This window comes from Cygnus olor, chromosome 2 (assembly GCF_009769625.2).
Source record: "Cygnus olor isolate bCygOlo1 chromosome 2, bCygOlo1.pri.v2, whole genome shotgun sequence".
In the NCBI taxonomy this organism is placed as follows: domain Eukaryota; kingdom Metazoa; phylum Chordata; class Aves; order Anseriformes; family Anatidae; genus Cygnus; species Cygnus olor.
This window is the reverse complement of record NC_049170.1, coordinates 113,309,104-113,331,241: the sequence shown is the minus strand read 5'-3', so window position 1 is coordinate 113,331,241 and position 22,138 is coordinate 113,309,104. Positions and strand designations below refer to the sequence as shown.

The window sequence follows — 22,138 nt, the reverse complement described above, 5'->3', positions numbered from 1 at the left end:
AGTATCTGTCCAGTGTAGTCAATTAGATGCCAGCTCTCCTACGCATTACGGTTAACTGATTTCTGACTTAGGTCAGGAATTAACCTGTTCAGAGTACACTGTGAAGTAGTCCAGAACATACAAAACGACAGGGTTGGACGGGGGGAGATTAGGGTATTCTTTGGGTCTGGCAAAGCCCGGGTCTGGCAAAGCCCAGCTCTGTACACGAGCACAGTACAATGATTTTCCTGATACCTAACATTTTAAGAGTGCCTTGTATTGGTTTAACAGAGCCTTACTGAAACTACCAAATCTTTTAGGATATTCTCCTTACCTTTTAAGATACTCTTCATATATTTACATTCTAGATGAAATTAAATTTCTTTCCATGAAAGTGGTTGTAATTGGAAACATACCTACTGTATTTAGAGATTTGTTTACTCAAATTTGTTCTATTTTGTTTCTCATTCTGTTTTCTTTAACAGCTTTGGTGTGTGAACAAACAGTCTAACTGAAAATTTATTGAGAATAAATGATTAAAAATGTGTAGTTCTAAATGCCACTGTATTGTCCTCAACTATGATTCTTATTGCTTCTTCTAAGCTTAAATAAAAAATTAGGCAACAGTTATGGTCCATTCTGGTGGGCTGCTGGTTCATATGCCCAAACGGTCTAAGCTTAGTGATACTCAAACATCAGAAGTACTTAAGCTATGTGAAGTGCCATATATTCTTTGGACATAGTGGAAAAAAAAAAAAAAAGTAGTATAATCTTTTAGAAGTTTTGTTACTACTGGAGAGATTCTCTCTGAATTCAGTGGTTTATGAAGCTTGTTTTTTTCTTACTTCCTTTTATGACAAGTTTGTTTTGCAGATGTGGAACAGATTTTTGACTTAGGGAAGGAATATGTGATTGACTGATTTCCAAATCAAGTTGCTTACAGTAGCCTAAGTCTAAACATCTCTTCCTTAAGCTTCATTCTTTAAAATTAAAAAATAAAAATCCATCCTGGATTACTGAAGTGTCATCGAGAACAGTCAAAAACAGTAGTAGTAGCGTGGTTTAAATTTGCACAATTTTCCATGGCTGTGCTTCAGAATCACAATGTGTTTTTGTCTTCCCTTTTTGCCACGTAGTTTTAGTTTTAATGTTCGTGGTATGGATGAAGCGCCGTGATAAGGAACGTCAGGCCAAGCAGCTCTTGATTGATCCAGAAGATGATGTGAGGGACAACATTCTGAAATATGACGAAGAAGGTGGTGGAGAAGAAGATCAGGTGAGGAATGATGAATGCTTTTTACATATAGGTTCATACTTCACTCTGCACTTCATTTTATTTCCATTGACATATTGTAGTAAGTAGCTAATTTGTGCATTAAACACCAAAGACAAGAGTAGTATTTTAAAGACATGAAATAAAACATTTTTCTCATGTTGTTTTTGGAGTTCCAGAGGTAGGAATTGCCTGTCTTTTGGGTAATACTGTAAAACTAGTGTATTGCCCACTTACACGCTTTAAAACAGTCATGGTATTCTGGCCATATTCCAACTAAGGCAGTTATATTTAAATGAAAATTAAGATCTCCTCTGATTGCAGTGTGTAAACCTTCTTCATTCTTTGTCAGGGATCCTTTTGTACAGAATCACTAGTGCAGAGTATCTAATATAGTCTATTCCATATACGACCTTTCTTTAGTGCTGGGTGAATGCCTTTCTGTATGTACGGTAATGTTGGCTATTGACAGATTGGCCGATTTCAGCTTGGAAAGTATTTATGTTTCAAGTGGCTGTCACTGCACATCTGTGTCTATTCAAATACCTTTCCAGGCAGGTGCCATATGTATTTACTCTCACATCACCTCTGGTTGAACCAGTGTTGATATGTTGGAGAACTAGGAGTGATGTGTGTATGCTAAGAAAAACTTTTTTCCTCTCCCTCTGAGTTAGTGAATTTGCAAGCAGTGTGGTATCTTTCCTTCAGAGGAGGTTTATTAAGTGCTTTATGAGCATGACAAATAGTAGATTTATGCATGTTATTAGTGATAGAAGTAAGCGTAACAATTACAAAGGGAACAGTGCATATAATACAGCCTAAGAAATTTTCCAGTAAAAGTCTTGAAAAATTAAGTATAATTCTTCCACATATCCTGAGTCACATCCATCCAGCACTTCAGTTATCTGAAAAGTGTCTCCCTTCACTGGTACATACATGTATAGCTTCCCTTTTCTCCTTTGTTTGTTTGTCTGAAATTGGTGTTCTCCTTACAACTTCCAGGCTTCCTGCATTTCCCCAGGTACTGTTCCTACTTCCTGGATTTTCTGCATAGCCTTCTTTCTAAGCAGTTAGCAAAGGAAACTTCAGCTTATTCAGTTTTTGAAAATCATTTATGTTAACAAATTAAAGACAACCATGTGAGACTGCATGTATTCCAGTTGTTTGCATACAGTTTGAGTACAAGAATCGTACCCGGTTTGTGTATGGGTTCCTGCACAGAAGAGTTACAAGCTGAAAAAGAATCAAGAAAACTCAGACCTGTGAGAACTAATTTTCCAGTTCACATCTCCAGCTCTTGTCCACCCATGATCCCCTGGAGTATCTGCTTAGAAATTTTCATGTGGTTTTGTTTTTAATTATTGACCACACGGTCCTCAGGACAGAGTCAGTGAAGTTTTCAGAGCTTATGCTGTTCATTAGGAAGTTGTAGGTTATGCTTTAAGGGTGTTGGGGGAGGTTGTGCTGCAGATCAGAAATCTTAAGAATTGTAGCAACAGCAAAGAGAAGGGAAAAATACTTAATAGTTTAGAAATAATGCTGAAGTCTCTCCTTCATCCATTGTGCGCTGTGCTCCTGTGCAGTGAATGTGCTGTCTTCATGAGAGGATTAGTCAAGGGAACAGAGCAGGAGATAACGTTGCGTGAACGCAGTAAAGATTAACAGGATGTAAACCATCCATAAATGCAGCCTTTCGCCAGCTATGAATGAGCATAGTGCATGCAGGAAGAACTGTCAGAGGGTGGAGTAGCAATAAAGTGGTAAAAAATGGGAAATGAGAAGCATTTCCTCTCACAGTGAGTTGAAGTATCTAGACGAGGAAGTTTAAGGACTTCATTTAAAAAAAAAAAAAAAAAGATTTTTAGCCACAAAAACCCTGCTTGCTTTCTTTAGGTAAATTTTAAGGCTGTTTTTGAAAATTAATTATCATAGCTACCAGCCACATAGTTCAGGTACATTGGTCACTCTCCTGATCAAGAAGCAGTAGACTGTTAGTGTCTGAGGATCTAAAAAACCTTTATACACTCAAACATAACAGATGTCACAGGAACAGAAAGTAAGAGTACCCACAAAATAGAGCAAGCTTTTATAACCACATATGTAGCTAGCTTTAGCTAATTGTGTAGGTAAAATGGGGTAAGCATCTCTCAAAGTTCCAAAACTAGGAATTTATTCCTTTGGGTGAATAGAGAGCACAAACTTTTCACAGGCACCTGATTTTCTATCTAGAGTAGATTATAGCAATATATTCTATCTTGCTTTTCAGGCAGATGCTTTCACTTCTTTTTGGTTTGACATTTTGCCATGTAAAATTTAGATTGATTTGGTTTTGCACATAATTTTATATGAGATTTAAGAACTACGTATATTGTATATTAAGTTTTCTGAGTGTATCAACAAGTTCCTTACAAGTAGTAATCACATTTTTGCTTAGCAAAATCATATACAAGGAAGGTGGTGTGTATAACGCTGCAGACAATAGGCATTGGATATCAAGACCTTGGCATTTTTGTCAAAGTTAAAATGCGTGTTAAAGTGTCAAAGTTAAGTGTTCCCAAAAATGAGACTTCCATCAAAATCTATTTTCAGAATGAGGCCTCATAGGGCTACTGTTCTATTAAAATCAGGAAAAAATGCTTCACGTCAACCTTGCATCCACAAGGCATCAGCAAATGACAGACGAAAATGCTCTGTCAATATTAACTTTTTTTGGTGCGCTGTCCCCAAAACCATCAGCACTGATTGAACAAGCAGCTCTGGTGGAAGGCAGTGCCTAGGGCGACTCAGGAGCACAGGGTCTTCTCATGCAGCAAAATAGAAGGGTATGCTCAAAGCTTCTTGTGAGTGAAAGCACAGAATATGTTAAGAAGTTCTGATATTTTCATAGTCTTTACCTGTTAAAATTCCTGTTTCTGTTTATAATTAATTTATTATTAATTATTATTTAGCAAATTATTTAGACCTTCCTCACCTACTCTTCTGAATGAATATGTGAAGATGGTTATACATTACATAGTGTGGCTTTCACCATCATCTTCTCAATGCCACATTTAGGTGACAGGAAGATAGTTTGGTAGGGCTCAAAGACAAGTGATAAACTTCAGACTCTCAGAATTATAAACCAAATTACTTTTAGACTTCTGTTTTTGTTCTTGGAGGGTCTTTTAGTTACTTAGGAGTTTGGTGGCTTTTTTTTGTTTGTTTGTCTTGTGTTTTTTTTAAGAAGTTATACAGTTGGGTTTCTGAACTGTAATGACAGACTGAGAAACTCCTAAAGCATGCTCAGCATGTTCCTTTCAAACACTTTATCCATGCAATCAGAGTAATGTATCCAGTAACAAATTTGATTAGGTACAAATTCCAGCTTGTTCCTATGAGTTGTAGCTGCTGCCAGCAGCAAAGTGGAATTCCTGCTTGCGTTTTTTGTGTTGTTTTGTTTTTGTTTCATTTTCCCTTAAGCTAGAATTCTGAAGAAATTCTGATACAAAGTTTGTCATAAAAGAGACACTTATTCTGTCTTTGAAGGTCTGGTGTTAATCTGATCTGAGGCCTTCTTAGCCTGCTTTTCTCACTGACAGGTTGAATGGTTGTAAAGAAAATTGATGTTCTGGAATGATTCATCGTCTTCCTCGCGCCTGGAGTGATCTAGACAGGGTTGTGCGATCTCCACCACAGTTGAGAAAAATGCTTTTAATTCCCTAAGCCAGAAAAGCTCTACAGCTGTCGGTCAGAACTGATGGTAGCCTACTCCCCACTGCACCACTGCAGAGCAATGTCAAAAATAGAAGTTTTCTGGACTTCTTTCACCTAAAATTCTGTTTCTTGGAAATGTGGATTGAAAAACTGTCTCTGACAGCTGTACAGCACACATTCTGTTCCAGACAAGAACATTTTTTCCTGGTACCAGGAAAGATCACTTTTGTAACAGCTGAATAGAGGTGGGGGGGAGAGACCAGGGAGGAATGAGAGGGAGAAGAAATGTTCCAGAAAGTCCGTGATTTTTCCCAGGCTTTTGTTTAATATTTTCCAGTTCTAACAATCTGGCTACCTGACTATAGGAGCTACACTGTGAGTGGCTTTGAATCATCAGTCAGTGGGACTGGTTTCCCTATTGTTTTGGGGAGAAGGTTTGTTTTTAATTCCATCTGAATGTTTAACCCAGCAATTTGAGGTGAGGGCATTGTAGTTTGCTATATTCTGAAATGGATATACCAAGTTTAAGTACAACTTCAGAAGCTGGGAGTGACAGTCTTGATTATTAATGGACCACACGATTTGGAGCTTATAGTTGTTAGCAAACAGGAAGTGTGAGAGACAAACGACTAATGTTCTCCCCCTGACATGTTGTGCACTCAACTAGTAACACTATTGTCAGTTCAAAATACCAAAACCTTATGCTGGCTGAGTGTTAAAGCACTTAGCCCGTGTCTGCTGCAGAGTTCAAGAGTATAGCAGATCACAACCCATGAACATCACTAATTCGTTTTACCACGTCTCAGGCCATTTATGTGATTTATGTGCAGGCAGCGGGTGCTCGACTGGGGATGCTTGCTGCTTATGTCAGACTGATAACTGACATACATTTTTTTTCCATTTAACTGTTTTTGTATACATCTTTTGTAGTAAATTACAGAACATGCTCCTCACATCTCCTTAAAGCCCATTTCTGTGTTGTTTCCCAAATTTTAGTAGTACTTGGTTATGCAAGTGGTCCTGTGGAAGCAAGTCGCCTGAGCAAGTGGCATGCCTTGAAACTGTTGCAGATCAGCTGTTCTGAATGGGTATTTTAATCTGACCATCACACCTCTTCAGTACAAGAGTTTCTAAACTAGTAATTTTACTATCATTCACAGTATTTTTCTTACTAAGAATTCCACTTACTTCTTCCTAAATTGCCTTTCCTTACAGTCTGTTCAGACATTAGTCAATATTTTGCTTTTTGTCACGTTTTATTACACATTAATATAGAGAAATAAAATAGTAGTATTTATTTTAAAGATGATAATAGCATGAAAACATAATGGACTATTTTTATGTGTGAATGGATTTAAATTCGAACAAGAATTGCTCCTTTGTAAAAAGGATAGTTTTGTTCTAGCATTTGTGAGTCATTGATAAAAACAAATTGAGTAATCCATTGGATTTTTTTTTGGATTTTTGTTGGTGGTGGTAGTTAGTTTCTTTTTCTTATTGTAATTTTCTGGATGCTTGCATCTTACGATTAAATTAGTTTTGTATGCTGGATGTTGCCGCAACCTATTGTAAAAACAACAGTATTTCTGAACTACTCAATCAACGTTACAAATCCATGTGACTGTATTTTATTTTTACCATCCTGAGTGTTCAGATCATTTACTCTCACTTCTTAACCTTTATTTTGCATTACATTAAGATTGGAAAATATTTTATGATAATGAAAGAAATAACTGTTGTTAAGATATCCCTAGGCATCTGCAATATTACAATTAGGAGGAAGTTATTTTGAGAATAGCGTTTGCTTAGTAAGACATTGAATTTTTTTTTTTTTTTGAATGACTGACTCATGCAGTGCTCCTGTGGAGGAATTATTATCATTCCTCGGTGAATCTTTATCTCATCATAGGAAAAGTAATGTTTCCATAATGCCATTACAGAATTGTTTTGTATTTTATTTTATCCTACCCATAACCTATGCCTGTTACTGTGTTTTATCTGCAGCTGAAGTTTTAACTTCCACCTTCTTTATTATTAAAAAAGACAAGTGAGCTTCTTGGTTACCTTAAAAATGATTAACTTGTAGTGCTCCAGATGTATCTATAATAAAAACAAACAGGAAAAGCACTATGGCAGAAAGTAATCAAAAAATGAATTGCAAATAAAGAGCAACTGTTAGCGCAGGCATTTTAACTAGTCTCCCACCTGCAGTCTGCATCTAGTCAGACCTGTGTGCTTTGCCTTTCTGGAAGTCCCGTTATTTCAGCAGATGGAAGATTTAGGGGGTTTGGAGCATTTTGCAGAACTCAGGCAATATTGCCTTAGGATCATGTTTGGTGGGTTTGGGAGGTCGATGGTTACATGTAGCAGGATTGGTTTTCAATTCATTTTCTTTGTTTTTAAAAGACCTTTAAAGACCATTCACCTATATAAAATATTTCCTCACTTGCTCCTTCCACCCTATTTCTGTATTGGAGTAGACAGAAACTGTCTTTGCCACACAGAGGAAAAGCAGAATGCGTGTTTCATCTGTTGGTACTTCAAGTCATAGTTTGCTCTGTTCTCTTAACACAATAATAAAATTTGGTTTATGCTAAAGTATCATCCTGTAAAACGGATGGGTGAAATGAAAACTTCTGATAATGTAAAGCAGCATTTTAACGTGTGGTTAGACCACTACAGCTGGTTTTGTCCAGTGAATGCCACTTACAGCTGTCATAGTCAAAGTAAGTGAACTAGTGACAATTAAATTCATGATGTCTTCCATGGGGATACAGGGATAGATCTGATGTATTGGGAGGGGGATCAATCCCATATATGCATAAAATTTATGGTTTTATTAAGTTTGAATCAGTTGTTTGGAATTCTGCTTTAAGTTTCAGTGAGTATTCATATTGAGCAGGTCTAGTTAGCATAATACACTTTAAGCTTTCGCCATAAACTTCTAAAATTTAAAAATAATCGAAACAGCTAATCCAGGAGGGAGGAAAAAAAAAGTTAACTAGAAACTTATGACTAATTCAATTTCCTGGATAATCTCTTCGTTTTTTTTTGTTTGTTTGTTTTTGTTTTTTGTTTTTTTTTTTTTCTCTCATCTCTTTCCAGAGATTGTAGACTCTGGTAACAGTCAGGAAGTGAGGTACTTCTTTTAAGGTATCTCTCTCCTACTGCCATAGCTGATGACTGCTGCATGAGGGATTATTACTCAAGTGCTGTTAAATGAGTAGCTGCCTTGCACAAGAGGAAGTTGTTTAAAGGGAAAAGACTTTGAAGACTGCATTTTCTTTTTCTTTGTAAATCAGTGATTACTGGGGAATATAAAATTGCATTTTCAATTGCATTTTCTTCTATTCTGGACATTTCTTCTGTTCAAGTTGAAATACTTGGACTATGCTTCCAGCTACTGTGTAAAGGTTTTTAAAGAAAAGCTTTTAGGAGTTTTGGACCCTTCTGTCTACACATCTGGTAAGGTAGTTAATCTGTAGGGCTTAGCTGGTTGGTTTTGACGTTTAGTACTGTCTCCCTTGGATTTCACATTTCAGGAATAGGAGATCAGAGCTAGTAATGGTATAAGTCTCTGCTTAAAGCTGTCTAAACTAAGTGAATAGCTAATAAGGTCAGTATTTATAATTGGGCTGGTTTTTTTTTGGGGGGGTGGATTTGAGAGATTGACTAGTTATATTGATATATATTGATATATAGATAGATATTGATTGATGTATATTATATACATATAATTTTATCAGTAAATTTCATCAGAAGTTGCAACTTCTGATAGAATGTCCTTTTAACACATCTTGACTTCAATTCCTTTCTAGAAACCAAAACCAAATCAAAACCAGAAGGTTTTCTGTTTCAATACAGATGATGGGATTTATTTCAGCAAGAGTAAAATGGTGATGCCAGAGATGGCCAGGTTTTAGCTATGTTCCAGTAGAGATAATCTGCTGCTTCTAATAATTAGCTGCTTCTTTCCATCAACAATCTGAGCTTATCCAGAAGTTTGAAGAAAAAAATTCAAACCCTCTGAATGAATTTGCTCAAATTCAAACTGAAGGAAGGGAAAGGTATTCTAAAATTAATGAAGTGAGGGCTAAACAGCACAAACAAGTAAATAAACGCATCTGACAAAAGTTGGCAGCAATATGAATTGAATGCTGTCAGACATTGCTCAGGTATGTTTCCAACAGAGGGCCTAGTCTTCTTCCTCAGTCCCTCCGCAGATTTAAATGATGAGCAGGTTATATGGAAGAAGGCTGGAGCTAAGACAAAACAGTGTTGACTTGTGATCTTGAAATAAGAGTAGAAATGATGACCCATTGCTCCAGGCTAGCTGTCCCAACTTAACCCAGCATGTTTTGTTTTCTCTCTGGTACGGCACAGTTTTCCTTTAACATAGTTAACTGCAGAAGTGACAGCTTAAACTCTGCTTGAGACAAACCTTAAAGTCTGTTCAGGAGCTTTAGAAAATACAGGAAAAGTTTTCCTATTTATCTAGCAGTGAATGCAACATTGAGCAAAGAGAAGGAATTTCAGCAGTCCTAAATAGCTTACGCCCTGGCTCTTTTGAAACATATTTCTTTCTTTTTCTTTGCAGTAATTGAGTAGAGTTGACTTCAGACAGAATGTTGAAACAGCTGGAGACATTGCACGATGCTGTGTTTGTACAGCATTAAGCCAGTTTGGGGAGATGGTGGATGACTTGCCATACCTGACTGATGTACAGTTGGTATTGATTTTAATGATACAAGAGAATTGAGAGTCTGTGGTAATAAGCACAATGGATCTTTTCTTCCTGTCCAGACACTAATAGACCTGCAGAATAAATTTCCTCTGATAGAAGTCTGGAAGGTAGTGTCATAAATTACCCTAGAAAGGAAATCCAAAGTGGGAGTCCACATAACGAGACATTCTGCACCACTGTTGCCTTGAGGATGGCAATCTTTGTTGTCTTTGTAGCTATAAAGCCTGGAGATGTCTCAAACTGCATATACACAAGAGAATGGCCTTAGATGTGGAAGGCTCTGTCTGGCTTGTTTAGTACTGTATGTTTAGTACTGTTTAGAAACTTGTTTAGTTTCTGTATGACCACTAGTCAGAGATAGAGCTGTTTGCATACAGGAATGGGTGAAAAAGAAAACATTTTATAGTTATAAAACTGAAATGACCAGAGGCTTTCCTGGTTTTAATGTATTTCTCTTTGACCTTACCTGTTTAAATTCATCCATATAAAAATGCCTAGTGTTAAAAAATCAATTCTCCCCATTCGTGTATTCCACCTTTATCTTTAGGGAGGGTATGAAAAGCACTTGTTACATATTTATAAATTCTGAAAAGTACATTCTTCTCTGTTCGATAGGATTTTCTGATAGTATGTTTTTAAACTGTTTTGATTTATTTTACGTAATAAAAAGGGAAAAGGTAAGGAGTTCTGTTTACTTTTCTCCAATCCATACTGCTCTGTGGAAATCACTTACTCTGTTTGGTGCATGACGAACTGAAGGGTTGAAGTTGCAGTTCTGCCCCAAGGAATTTGTAATGTGATTAAAATAAATAAAGCTGTTTTCTCAGATCTCAGTGAAGCTGTTCTACCTTTTTGATTATATATTTGTGTGCAGTCAGCTGAGGACCTGAGTAACAAATTAGAAGGTGTAGTCATTTAATTGTTAAAGTTCACCCAAAAAGGTACCTTCAGTGCTGTCAACAGACCTCTCCTCCTGTTGAAAAGTCTGGTTTTGGGGGGGTCATGGTAGGTAATACTCTCAAAAGTACCTACATCCCATGATGCAACAGCAGAAGCATGTACTTGGATTTCTTCCTTAGGAGTTACTTAGGAACCAATGAAAATGTAATTTTCTGCACAGACAGTTTCCAGCAAAATGAGATTACAAATACAATTTTTACTATAAGATCACTGTTGAAAAATAGAAACTGAAGATAGAAAAGCTTATTTAGAGTGCCCCTCAACTGCTTGGGTTATTTGCGGGGCAAGGTGTCAGGCATACAGTTGAGTTGGCATGAGCCCCAGTCTCCTGTGTAGCTCATGGATGGCTTTAGTTTAAGCGTTTGAGCCCAGTTCCTTGTTCGGCATTTTTACCGGTGCCTTGTGCAAAAGCATCTTTGATCATGACTACCTTCTAGACATGACAACAGTGAGGTGAATTACAATGCTGAAGTGCATCACACTGTGCAAAAAGTATTCAGACATACCTATCTTAAATGCATAAACATTCTAATTAAAAATTTTATATACATACATATTGCTTATTGAAATTCATACTGCTATGCTAGCTTCATCAGTCTGCCAGAGTTTGAAACTGCAGCATCAAGTGCTTAATGAACAGATCCACAAGTAATCTTTAGGAAATGCTTAGAGTTAAGACCAAATCTGAGGAGCTTTGTACTTCTTATGACATTTTTCCCCCTTTGGCTTTCATATTATGGAAGCCACATGAAATCACCAAGGAGTCTTAAACTCATTCTTTGAATGTATTACAAAAATGCTTCAGAGCAGTGCACTTGCCTCTTTCTCAGAATAAGAATGTCTGGCATTTATTTGCTTAGAAAAATAAGAGTTGGATTTGGCATCTTTGCTCTATGCAGTAAATCAGCATTACTAGGCAAAGTGTTTAGTCTCTTAATAGTACTACTCAAATCCTTGCTTCTCAATGGAAAATTTATGAGAAGCTGTACAAATCTGATGGATTAGAATCAAACAGTAGGTTCAGGGAGTATAAATCAAATAACATCCTGTTGGTATGCAAATAACAATGTTTTAGACTTACTCTCAGTGTTACAATCCTGAAAATAGAACTTGTGGTGAAATGATTCCTCATATTTTTCTTTTTTTTCCTCATGTTTCCCCTGACAGATATTGTTTAAAATTCTCCTAACGTACTCTCTTTGCTTCATATTTTGCAGGATTATGACTTGAGCCAGCTCCAACAGCCTGACACTGTGGAACCAGATGCCATCAAACCTGTTGGAATCAGACGTCTTGATGAAAGGCCAATCCATGCAGAACCTCAGTATCCAGTCAGATCAGCTGCTCCTCATCCTGGGGACATTGGGGACTTCATTAATGAGGTAAAGGAAAGGAGGAGTTTACTCCTAAGATAAGATAAGCTTTTATATTTTGTTAATTGTGCTCTGCATGAGTAGCTGTTATGTTTGAACATGATAACTTTTTAAAACTTACTTAAACAATTAAAATTGTCTTGCTAGATTTAAGTAAATACGTTCTTTTAAAGTGTGGGCAAATTTAATTAACTCATTCAAATAGAAAGAGAAGATACATCAATTAACTTCTGTATATTTGTATTAATTACATTCATAATACGTTATCAGCCGCAACCACAGTATCTCCAAGCAGGATTATTCTGTGGGTTCTGAGTAATAAATAGACTAACAAAATTATAGTTTAGCCTAAATTCATTTATTAATTCAGAGTAATTTAATAATGGAGGAAGTTCATACTCATTTTCCTTGTACATTACCCTTTGAATCTAGATTAACAGTGGAAGTTCTGTACCTTTAATAAGACCAAAAGAATTCCATCAAATACGATTAGTGAGCAGGGCAGCTAAATTAAATGTTATATAAGTGTTTTTAATACTGGTCATAGAGCTTTAAAAGTCTCTGTGTTATCTTTGATTCTTCAAATTAATAAAGATAAATGTAAGATTCAGATTATACAGATTACTCACAGTTGTAAAAGAAATACTACTACAAACATTTGTTTCATTATTTTAATTACTGGTCAGTCCTAAATCATCGGTTTCGTGAAACTTGAGATAGTAGAATTCATTTCTTGTTCTCATTAATTACAGGAAAACAAATATTTAGATTATTTTTAAGTTGTAAATTATCATTTAATAATTCTGTATTCTGTAGATGAGTACTAGTAGTTAATTATGCTAATTTTCACGTATCTTCTTTGGCAGTTACAGCTGAGCAAGTATTGCAGAGAACTGTTTTTGCAAACATGTTTATTCGTGTTTCTTTAAAGAAAAATCAGGCTAATACACTTCCTTTTATGTTAGCAAAGCTGCAGAAAATTGAGTTTGCTCCTAATAAGGTATACAGCAATGCAATTTTAAAGTATCTACAGGGAGATAACCAGCGGAAAGCTATTCCAGTTAAATGTATTTTAAGAATATCTGGGTTTGTGGAAGACTTGTATTAGAAAGAAGTGGCTCAACAAAGAGGATTCTGCATGCCTTTTACGTCTAAATACTACAATTATTATTGGCTTCTGGAAAATAGTGGACACGGGAGAATAAGAAGCCTCCATTGCTGGCCAAGACAGTGTACCCACAAAAACTTCCTTGTGCCTGCTTATCTTCTTCCAGATGATCATTTTCCCATGCTATACTTCCGTGAGTGTGACCAGGCAAGTAGTGGGGAAGAACCCATGATCCTCAGTATCCTGAATTTTCCTTTTCCATGCAGCAGAGTTAACACTTTTACAGAGCCTAGACAAGGAATGAGGGTAATTCTGGAAAGCCAGAAAAGGGGCAGAGGTTTGTCCAGCCTCCTGTGATTTCTAAATTACTCAGCAAGCTGTTTTTGCAATGCTGCTTTTCAGTACGTTGTCACTTGTGAAGAATCTAGCATCAATGTGTACATGCAGATGTAGAAACAGTAGGTGCTGTCCTGATTTAACTCAGTATGTTTATATCACAGTACTGACAAGCTGAGAATCATTTTCTTACTTTCTTCTTTTGTATTAGCTCAATACCTTCCTTTGTGTTTCCTTTTGCCCTTCACCTAAAAGAGAAAGCTTCTTCGAGCTACTCTTTCACAGTAAAATAATGTAAATAATATCGACTCTAAAATAAAATTACCCCTGTAGTTATATATGAAATTAAAGAAAGCATGACAATTTTCTTATCTTCAAGTTAGCTGTGAGTTAATTATATCCTCTGATTGAAAGGAACTATCTGAGGTATATTCTGTTTCAAACATTATGTATTTAGCTTATTTTTATCATAAGGTCTTTTCTTTCTTAGGATTTCAGTTTCATTTTACTATGGGGCATTCCACCTAACTCACTCTGAAGCAGACAGTTGCAGCCAAGGTTTCTTCATGCTCAGTTTTGCCAGAAGCCCCAGCAAAATGAAGATTTTATTTCCTCACAACAGTTTTATCTTAATTTGTGTTATATTAAAATTTCCCGTGGCAAATGTGATTCTAAGAAGTCTATTGGGGAAAAAAATAGCATTTTACTATAGTAGTTACTATTACAGTTAACATTCCAAATTATCAGTGTCTGGAGCATAAACATTCAGGCTGCACAGGTTTTCAAGCTCCCTTCATGTAATTCCACCTGCAGCTCATTGTAAGCAACCCTTGCAAGATACCCAATTTGGTAGGGGAAAAAAAAAAAAATCAGAGGTAATTCCTCTGTTTTACATGGAGTAAATTAAAGAAATATCTTTGGTAAAACCTGTACCAGACATTTCTTAGGACAGTTCAGACAGAAGTTGTGCTAAGCTATGAAAACGACATAGCAAGATAAGAAAGGGCAAGTTCATTATCTCTGCGTCCAAATTTAACGTAATTAGGCAAAAAGCTTTCTTCTTCTGTAACTACCAGTCACGCCATAACTTTTTCCTTGGTCAGCCGTAACCCGAACCATGTGCAAAACTAGCCCAGTTGCTAGCTGAACAGAGAGAGGCTGCCTTTCAGTTGCCAGTACCTCGGTAACGAAGTCTGCGTTTACCCCATTGGCTTGAAAAGATTACAAGGCTTTGTGGAGATCAGTCCAGTCTTTTGGAGGACTTGGCTCTGCTCCCAGAGATGCTGATCAGTCTGATCCTTTGGGATGCTGGCCCACGTGTGGGAATTAATTTAGTCTGTTGAATGGTATGCTCACCAGTACCTCAGACACAGAGCTAGTATTGTTCAGATTAGCCACTGAACTACTCCAACTTTTGACAAAAAAGAACCATAGTAATTCATTTCAGATGCTAGAGGGTTTAGCTACCATCACCTGAGAAAGCATGGGGTGTTTTTTTCCTCTTACTTCTATTACAGTCATAGAAACAAAAGGTGAAATAGACCTAGTGGGTCATTTTGTTTCTTTCCCTTCAGCAGTAATTTGTTTTTGCAATATATTATTTTCTAGCTGTCATCAGTTGTATTAAATCTACCTAACTCAATGAGACGTATGTAAGTATAAGTATTTTGTAGTGTTCTAATGACTTCTCACTTGAAAAACAAGTTACAAGTATGATAAAACTTTGAATTATTTTCATAACACTTACAAAGTTAAGATAACACATACAGAGCTATGAAATTTCAAAAATAAGAACGTTCCAGAGGTGCCTTATAATCAAAACATGTTTTGCAGGCATAAGCTAAATGACCTCGGGGACTTTCTTGTTTTGTCTGTTTCAATGGATAGATGAATCTCTAATTTAACGGGGGGAGGGAATAACCTCCTTTTCTTCCAGTTCAGTGTACAAACAAGTCAGGGAAATAAGTCATGTGTTATTAAGAATCCTCCGTAGACTTTTTTTTTCCATTTTGAGCTTTTTAAAACATAACCTACGGAGTGTGGAGCATAATTAATGCTTAGAATAGTCGGGATTTGCAGGACAGTATCAATCAGACCTGTTTGAAGAAGCTTTGTTAAACCTGTTTTCAAAAACCACCTATGCTGTCCTTAGAAATCTTAAACAAATTATATTGTGGTGGAGAGTTTGTGGCTAAGAATATATTTCTAATCAATAGAGGACATAGCCTGAGGTAAATTAAATTTAAATTACAAACTAAAGGTCTCATCCCTCAATTCATTCTTAGTAAATGGTTATTGATACAGTGCACCTTTAAGCAGAATAAAAGTCCCTCTACATTTTCTGTTTTCTCTTGTCAAGTAAAAAACAGATTGAATCAGTCTTTCATATTTCCTGGTAAGGCTCTATTCTTCCATTCTCATCAAAAGTCCGTTGAACCTGATTAAGTAGTAGGATTAATGAAAATAAAAGCATTAGATCTCTGATTTTTGTAAAGTTTCGTATTAGTTTGAGATTTTGTGGGTTCTTTTTTCCCTTGATTTGAGACAAATTAAGAATGCTGCACATACCAAGCAAGCATAATTTAAGGTTACCATTGTTCCTCAGTCAAGACACTGCTGTAGTCTTTCCTCTTCCTCTGAAAAACGTGTAAAAGAGGAAGAGGAAAAAGCAAAGTTACTACTCACTCTGTTCTAGATCTCAAGCTCTCCTTTGTATTGCCATGGCATTACTGGTTTTCACATCATCTGCTCTTAAGTCTGCTTTTGTGCATTGCAAGTATAACAAATGCAAAGAAATGTGACTTAGTTCTCCATCTTTCAGGAGAATCAAGCGTGTGTCTCAGCAATTCAGCTGTTGAATAAGCTGCTCTTTATAATAAGACCTTCAGGTTTTCAGATGAGGAACCTGTATTCCAAATAACTACAAGAAATCCACAGTTCTGAGATTCTTGAGCACATCTGGGAAAGACTGAGGGATTTTTTGAGAAGTGGTTGACAATGCCATTTCAGTAAAACCAGAAGTTCTTGGCAACCATTTTTTGCCTTCTCGTGCCAATACAGCACGTTGTGGTACCACCTGTTGAAAGGGAAGCAGAAAGGTGGCAATACCAAAACCACAAGGAGCTTCATAAGCCGATTTCATTGCCTAAGCTAACATTGAGCATCTCCAGCTTCAGACATGCCGTAGAACCCAGCAGTGGAGCAAAGCAGGGCACTGAGTAGGTTCAGAGAATATGCTTAGCAGAGAGGATGTAAAAAAAACACTATAGCATTCCTTCATTATCTTACCATGTAACTTGCCATACAAATATGGCAGAGAACTCGGTTGTCTTTTGAAGAGTTAAAGACTAAGTTCGGTTATTATACTGTGAGTCTGAAGAATTTTTGACCAAAAGATAGGTGTAACTATCATTGTAACTTGGGCTGTGGAGTTGAGTCAGTACTTCACAGCATGGCCCATAGCTATGTTCTGTGAATAAAATGGGTTACACAGTAAGAACAACCTTTGAAATAGTGCATTTGTCAGTGAGGTGCTATCTTGTACGTCAGTAGCTCAAAACCAGATTTATTTTTAAATGCTATCATAATCCAGGCAGCAAACTGCAAAAATCCAACATTCCCTGTGGAAAGAAAGGCAGAAGGATGTTACCTACCTTCTTGGTGTGGATGGCTGATAGGCATCAGAATTTCTGCAGTCACGTAGGAAAATATTTTGTTCACTGATTTTAATAAATTAGAATCCCTTGTTTGGCTGGCTGTTCCTAGTCAGAATTTCAGGGAAATAACATTTCCTCTCCAAACCAGCTTTGTAAATGACTTCTCACACACAGACACCTGAGATTCATACTGCAGCACTCCTTAAGCTCAAGCTTATTTTCCTTCCCTGTCACCTGTGTTTGAAAAGCATGGATGGGAGTTCATCACCCCAACCAAGCTTAAGGGAAGATACAAATATTGCAAGGCCAGTTAGTGCCTGAGAAGTTAAGTTGCATTTCTGCTACAGCAGCAGAAACGGAGAGAAAGCCTTAGAACTATTTCAAGCTTTGAAGCTGAACAGGAGAAGTCTTCCAACACTTGCTTGCTGTTGCGTTTTAGGAATCTTGAATTATTTGTCCTTACTGTGGCCATCAGGATGGAAAAATCTGAAGAGAAAGATAACAAGTATCATGAATTATGTTTATCAGATAATTCAAAATTATCCTTCGTGTGCAGGCTATTGATAGCCTGCTTGATGATGTTGTACTACGTGAAACGATCACTTTGTCCAAAATGTGTTCTTGAATGGAGATCGCTAGTTTGATAAATATGCTGGGTGTTTCCAGCACTGATTTGCAAAATTACTTTAGGTATATTTTCCACGCTTCTGAATGATTTTAGGTGATTAAAAAATCAGGATTCTCTTATCAATACTATATGCTTTAATTAATGCTATTAGTTTAGCATATATCTAGGAAAAAAAACAGCTATTTCCATTACATCACACTTAGACTAAACAGTTTATGATTGAGAGTGAAACATCCTTTTGTATAAAGAGAATGTTAAATAATTAAAAGGATGCACACCAATCCTTCAAAAAATGAATGTAAGAATGTGTTTCTTTAAAGAAATAAACAACCATTAAAATTAAAATCGGCACAAATAGCACTGGTTAAAATTATTTTAACAGTGAGCAACTTAAAATCTTATCTAAGCCTTCAAGAATTTTGGCAGTTGTACTATTCCTCATCAGTGTCTGCCAGAGTAGATCATACTGAAAGTGTGGAAGATCTTGAAGAATCATTGCTAATCCCGTGGAAGAAACTGTGAGGTTGAAAAATCCAAAACACAAGAGAGCTTGCTTTTACTTTTAACTTCAGGCTGCAGCCTGTTATATTCAGCTTGTAACTCTTCCCAGAATAACTGCATCTCGCCACAAAGCAATTGCTTCATATACTAAAATTAAAGTTATTGTTTAGGTTTGCACCTATATAAGAAAACAGGGAAAAGTCTCTTCTTTAGAAGAATTGTGGTTCTTTCCCTCTTATCCCTCATTCGATTTGTTTTGGTTTTAGTTTGGGTTATTCAGGTATAGAGAGCAGAAGTTTAAAATTACTGAAGACCCAGTATTCGTGTGTTGATAACATGACTACTTTGAAACAAGGAAACAGAAATGGTTTTAGTGATGTATTTAACTTTGATGTCTTTTCTTGTGTGTCTTTTATGAAGAGTTGATAGAATCTTATGGGTGGCAAAGCACATACGGCTTAAGCCAACATATTGTATCTTTTTCACACAGCAGCCTACAGAGGTACATTAATTTTGCAGAACTGACTAAATATGGCTTTTGGCACACACAGATGGACCTGCAGGCCAGCGATGTCAGTGGATATGTTATTGGCCATGTGAGATGGCTGTTAAAGCAAATCTTTGCAAACATGCATATTTTTCCTATCCCATCTGTCTGTTTAACCAGTCCCATATTGCTCATGCCCCAGGTTGTGAGCTGTGTAGCTCTGGAAGTGTATATTTATTAGCATTGTTCCTTGTGTAGTGATGTTCTCTTACAGTTTTGTTAGAGCTGCATGTACAGTTACATTCAAAATGTCCAGTGTTTAATGCTGGAAACCCATCCATGAGTCCTGCTGTTCTGCTTGACATGAACCACAGACAAACAAGAACTTAGTTTTCTCAGGTGGTGATTGGTAGATAACTGCACTGCAGTGTTCCAGTTACTTGCTGCCTCTTTCTCTGATACAGAACCTATTTCATTTTTTCTCCCTTTCATTATTACAGGGACTTAAAGCAGCCGACAATGACCCTACAGCCCCACCATATGACTCCCTCTTAGTCTTTGACTATGAAGGAAGTGGCTCCACTGCTGGATCCTTGAGCTCTCTTAACTCCTCAAGTAGTGGTGGTGAGCAAGACTATGACTACCTAAATGACTGGGGCCCACGTTTCAAGAAACTTGCTGACATGTACGGTGGAGGTGATGACTGAACTTCAAAGTGAACTTTGTTTTTGGACAAGTACAAACATTTCAACTGATATTCCCCAAAAGCATACAGAAGCTAGGCTTTAACTTTGTAGTCTACTAGCACAAGTGCTTGCTGAAGGCTTTGGCATAGGCTGCAAACCAATTTGGGCTCCGTGGAATATCAGTGATCCAATGCTGTTTGGAAAAAAATATTGAGCTCAGTTACACTTGAATTTTACAGTACAGAAGCACTGGGATTTTATGTGCCTTTTTGTACCTTTTTCAGATCGGAATTAGTTTTATGTTTAAGGCTTTAATGGTACTGATTTATGAAATGATGCATTAAAGAGACAAAATATGTTGGGGTGGGGAGGAGTAAGGTGAATCACAATATGCTTCAACATGCTTTTGTTACATCGCATTGCTTTTATTAAAATAAGGAGATTAAAACTTAAAAAAAAAAAAAAAATCCTCATGGAACAATTTTATTATTTGGGAGAGAAGACCATGAGGTGGAACAATGTACATTACTTCTAGTTTTAGATGTTAGGGGATTTTTTTCACTAAAATTCTAAAACTTATGCAGCTGGTTGCAAATAAAGGGAGTTTTCATATCACCAGTTTGTAGCAAAATTGATTTTTTTTTTCTCCTTACGCTAGAATGTTAGACACATTTCGGTCTTAATCCATGTACACTTTTTTCTTTTTTTAATTTCTAGTACTTTTTCCCACTTCACTGTAAAAATGGTATGTGTACATAATGTTTTATTGGCATAGTCTGTGGAGAAGTGCAGAAACTTCAGAACACGTGTATGTATTATTTGGACTATGGATTCAGGTTTTTGCATGTTTATATCTTTCGTTATGGATAAAGTATTTACAAAACAGGTTGCAAACAAGTGACATTGATTCAATTGTTGAACTGTAGTTAGAGTACTCAATATTTTTTTTATTTTTATTTTTATTATTTTTTTTGTTTGGGGAGGGAGAAAAGTTCTTAGCACAAAAGTTTTACATAATTTGTACCAAAAAAGGGGGGGGGAGGGGAGTTGGCCTAATACTGGTGGCACTAGTAAATATACAGTGTGTTTTGGGGGTGGGGAGGGAAGGGGGAAGGAGCTTTCAAACTGGAGACTTCTGAGAACAGCTTTGCCTCTGTATTGTGTACCAGAATATGAATGATACACCTCTGACCCCAACGTTCTGAATAAAATGCTAATTTTGGATGTGGTGCTTGGTTTGCCTTTTTTTTTTTTTTTTCCTACCTGGGCAGCCCTGACTATAGTAAATAAAACATACACAAAGCACATTTGAATTGTGTGAGATCTGCATTTCTTTAGCATGCAATACTGCTGGACTGAAAATAAGCTGCATATAGGAGAAAGTTTGGCACAAAATTTGAGGCCAGGTTCCCAGGTAAAGCAAAGTGATATGTGCCATTTCTGGGAATTCAAAACTTGCAGTTCCATCTAAGTGACTAGCTTTAATGTATATTACCTAAATAATGAAGCTTGCATCATTTTTGGCTCATTTCTAGACTGACAGTTTAATGATTTTGTGATTATGCTGCTGGTTGCATAAACAAATAAATTAGAGGTCCTAGCAGTCAACTGCTACCTGAACTTTCTTGTGCTGAAGTAAAGGCAAGTCTTGTTAACTTCTGTGCAGGTCAGAGCATGACCTTCAAGGAGAACACTTAAAATCGTGGAACTTTATCGTATAAAGTCCTTGTAGGAGATTAGTCATCACTAGTCATGTTTCTAACCTGTTACAATGATCTATTTGCAAACAAAGCGAGCGCAGTAGGTGCAGCAATTCTGCCTTCATTCGCTTGCAACAATCTGCTCAGGTTTAATGTCTATATTTACGCTCATTAAGGGCCTAATTGTGAACAGTGTGAAGCCCAAACTCAGCAGAAACACCACATTTCCGCAGGCTGTTGAGAGAATTGGAGCTGCGGTGAGGGATCCAGGCCCCAGTAGTAGTGCGGCAGGCTTCTGCACTGGGAAGGCTTGGAAGGCAGTTGGTCTGTGGGTGATGCTCTTCAGCATGATGCCACTTCAGTGCTTCCTCAGCACTCCAACCCTAATTTACATAATGTGACTGTGATTTCCAGAGGTGAATCCTGAAATCTGAGTCAGAGAGCATTATGTACTGCATATGACTGTAATTACAAAGTGTGGTATTTCTTCCTCACTGAGCTTTTCATAGGAATGCCTCCTTTCTTTCTCTTATTCCCGATGATGCCAGTGAATGTGCTGAGAGGCAGCAATCCTCTCAGATTGGAGTACATCCCTTTAGTGTCTGCATACCTGGCTATTACTCATCTCATGCATTAGCTTGATGTGGCAACAAAGTCTTATTTTTTCAGTAATGTGTCAAAATTATCAGTGAGCTTCTTTAAGCTATTTCCATATTAATTAGTTGTGTGGGGAAGAAATAGAGTAGGATGCACAATTGAAAATCTGGCTATGCATAGTTAAGTAAGGAAAATTTTATAAAAGGCAGGATTTAAACTGTGAATGTGTGTTAAACAAAAGGCCACTTTTAGCATGTTGATTTTTTCCATCTTCTGTAATTTATACAAAAATGTATTTTAAGCTTAATAATTCTGTTGGTTTTGGTATTTGAAACCAAAAAATTGGAAATGCTAGATGAATTTAATTTAATTGAGATTGAATGCTAAAAGATAAGGAGGCGGAAAGGTTTGTGAAAG

At 36.8% G+C, this 22,138-nt stretch overlaps 1 protein-coding gene across 2 annotated transcripts in view; it reads left to right on the top strand.

Moving 5' to 3' along the window:
* Positions 1–20,648, top strand: part of CDH2 (cadherin 2) — a 118,706-nt gene extending 98,058 nt beyond the window's left edge. For both annotated transcript variants that reach the window (XM_040550251.1, XM_040550252.1), the window contains 3 exons: positions 1,116–1,255; positions 11,867–12,031; positions 19,239–20,648. In XM_040550251.1, coding sequence (XP_040406185.1) covers positions 1,116–1,255; positions 11,867–12,031; positions 19,239–19,445 — 512 coding nt within the window. In that variant the 3' untranslated portion in view covers positions 19,446–20,648. The remainder of the gene's footprint in view (positions 1–1,115; positions 1,256–11,866; positions 12,032–19,238) is intronic.
* Positions 20,649–22,138: the final 1,490 nt, after the last annotated feature.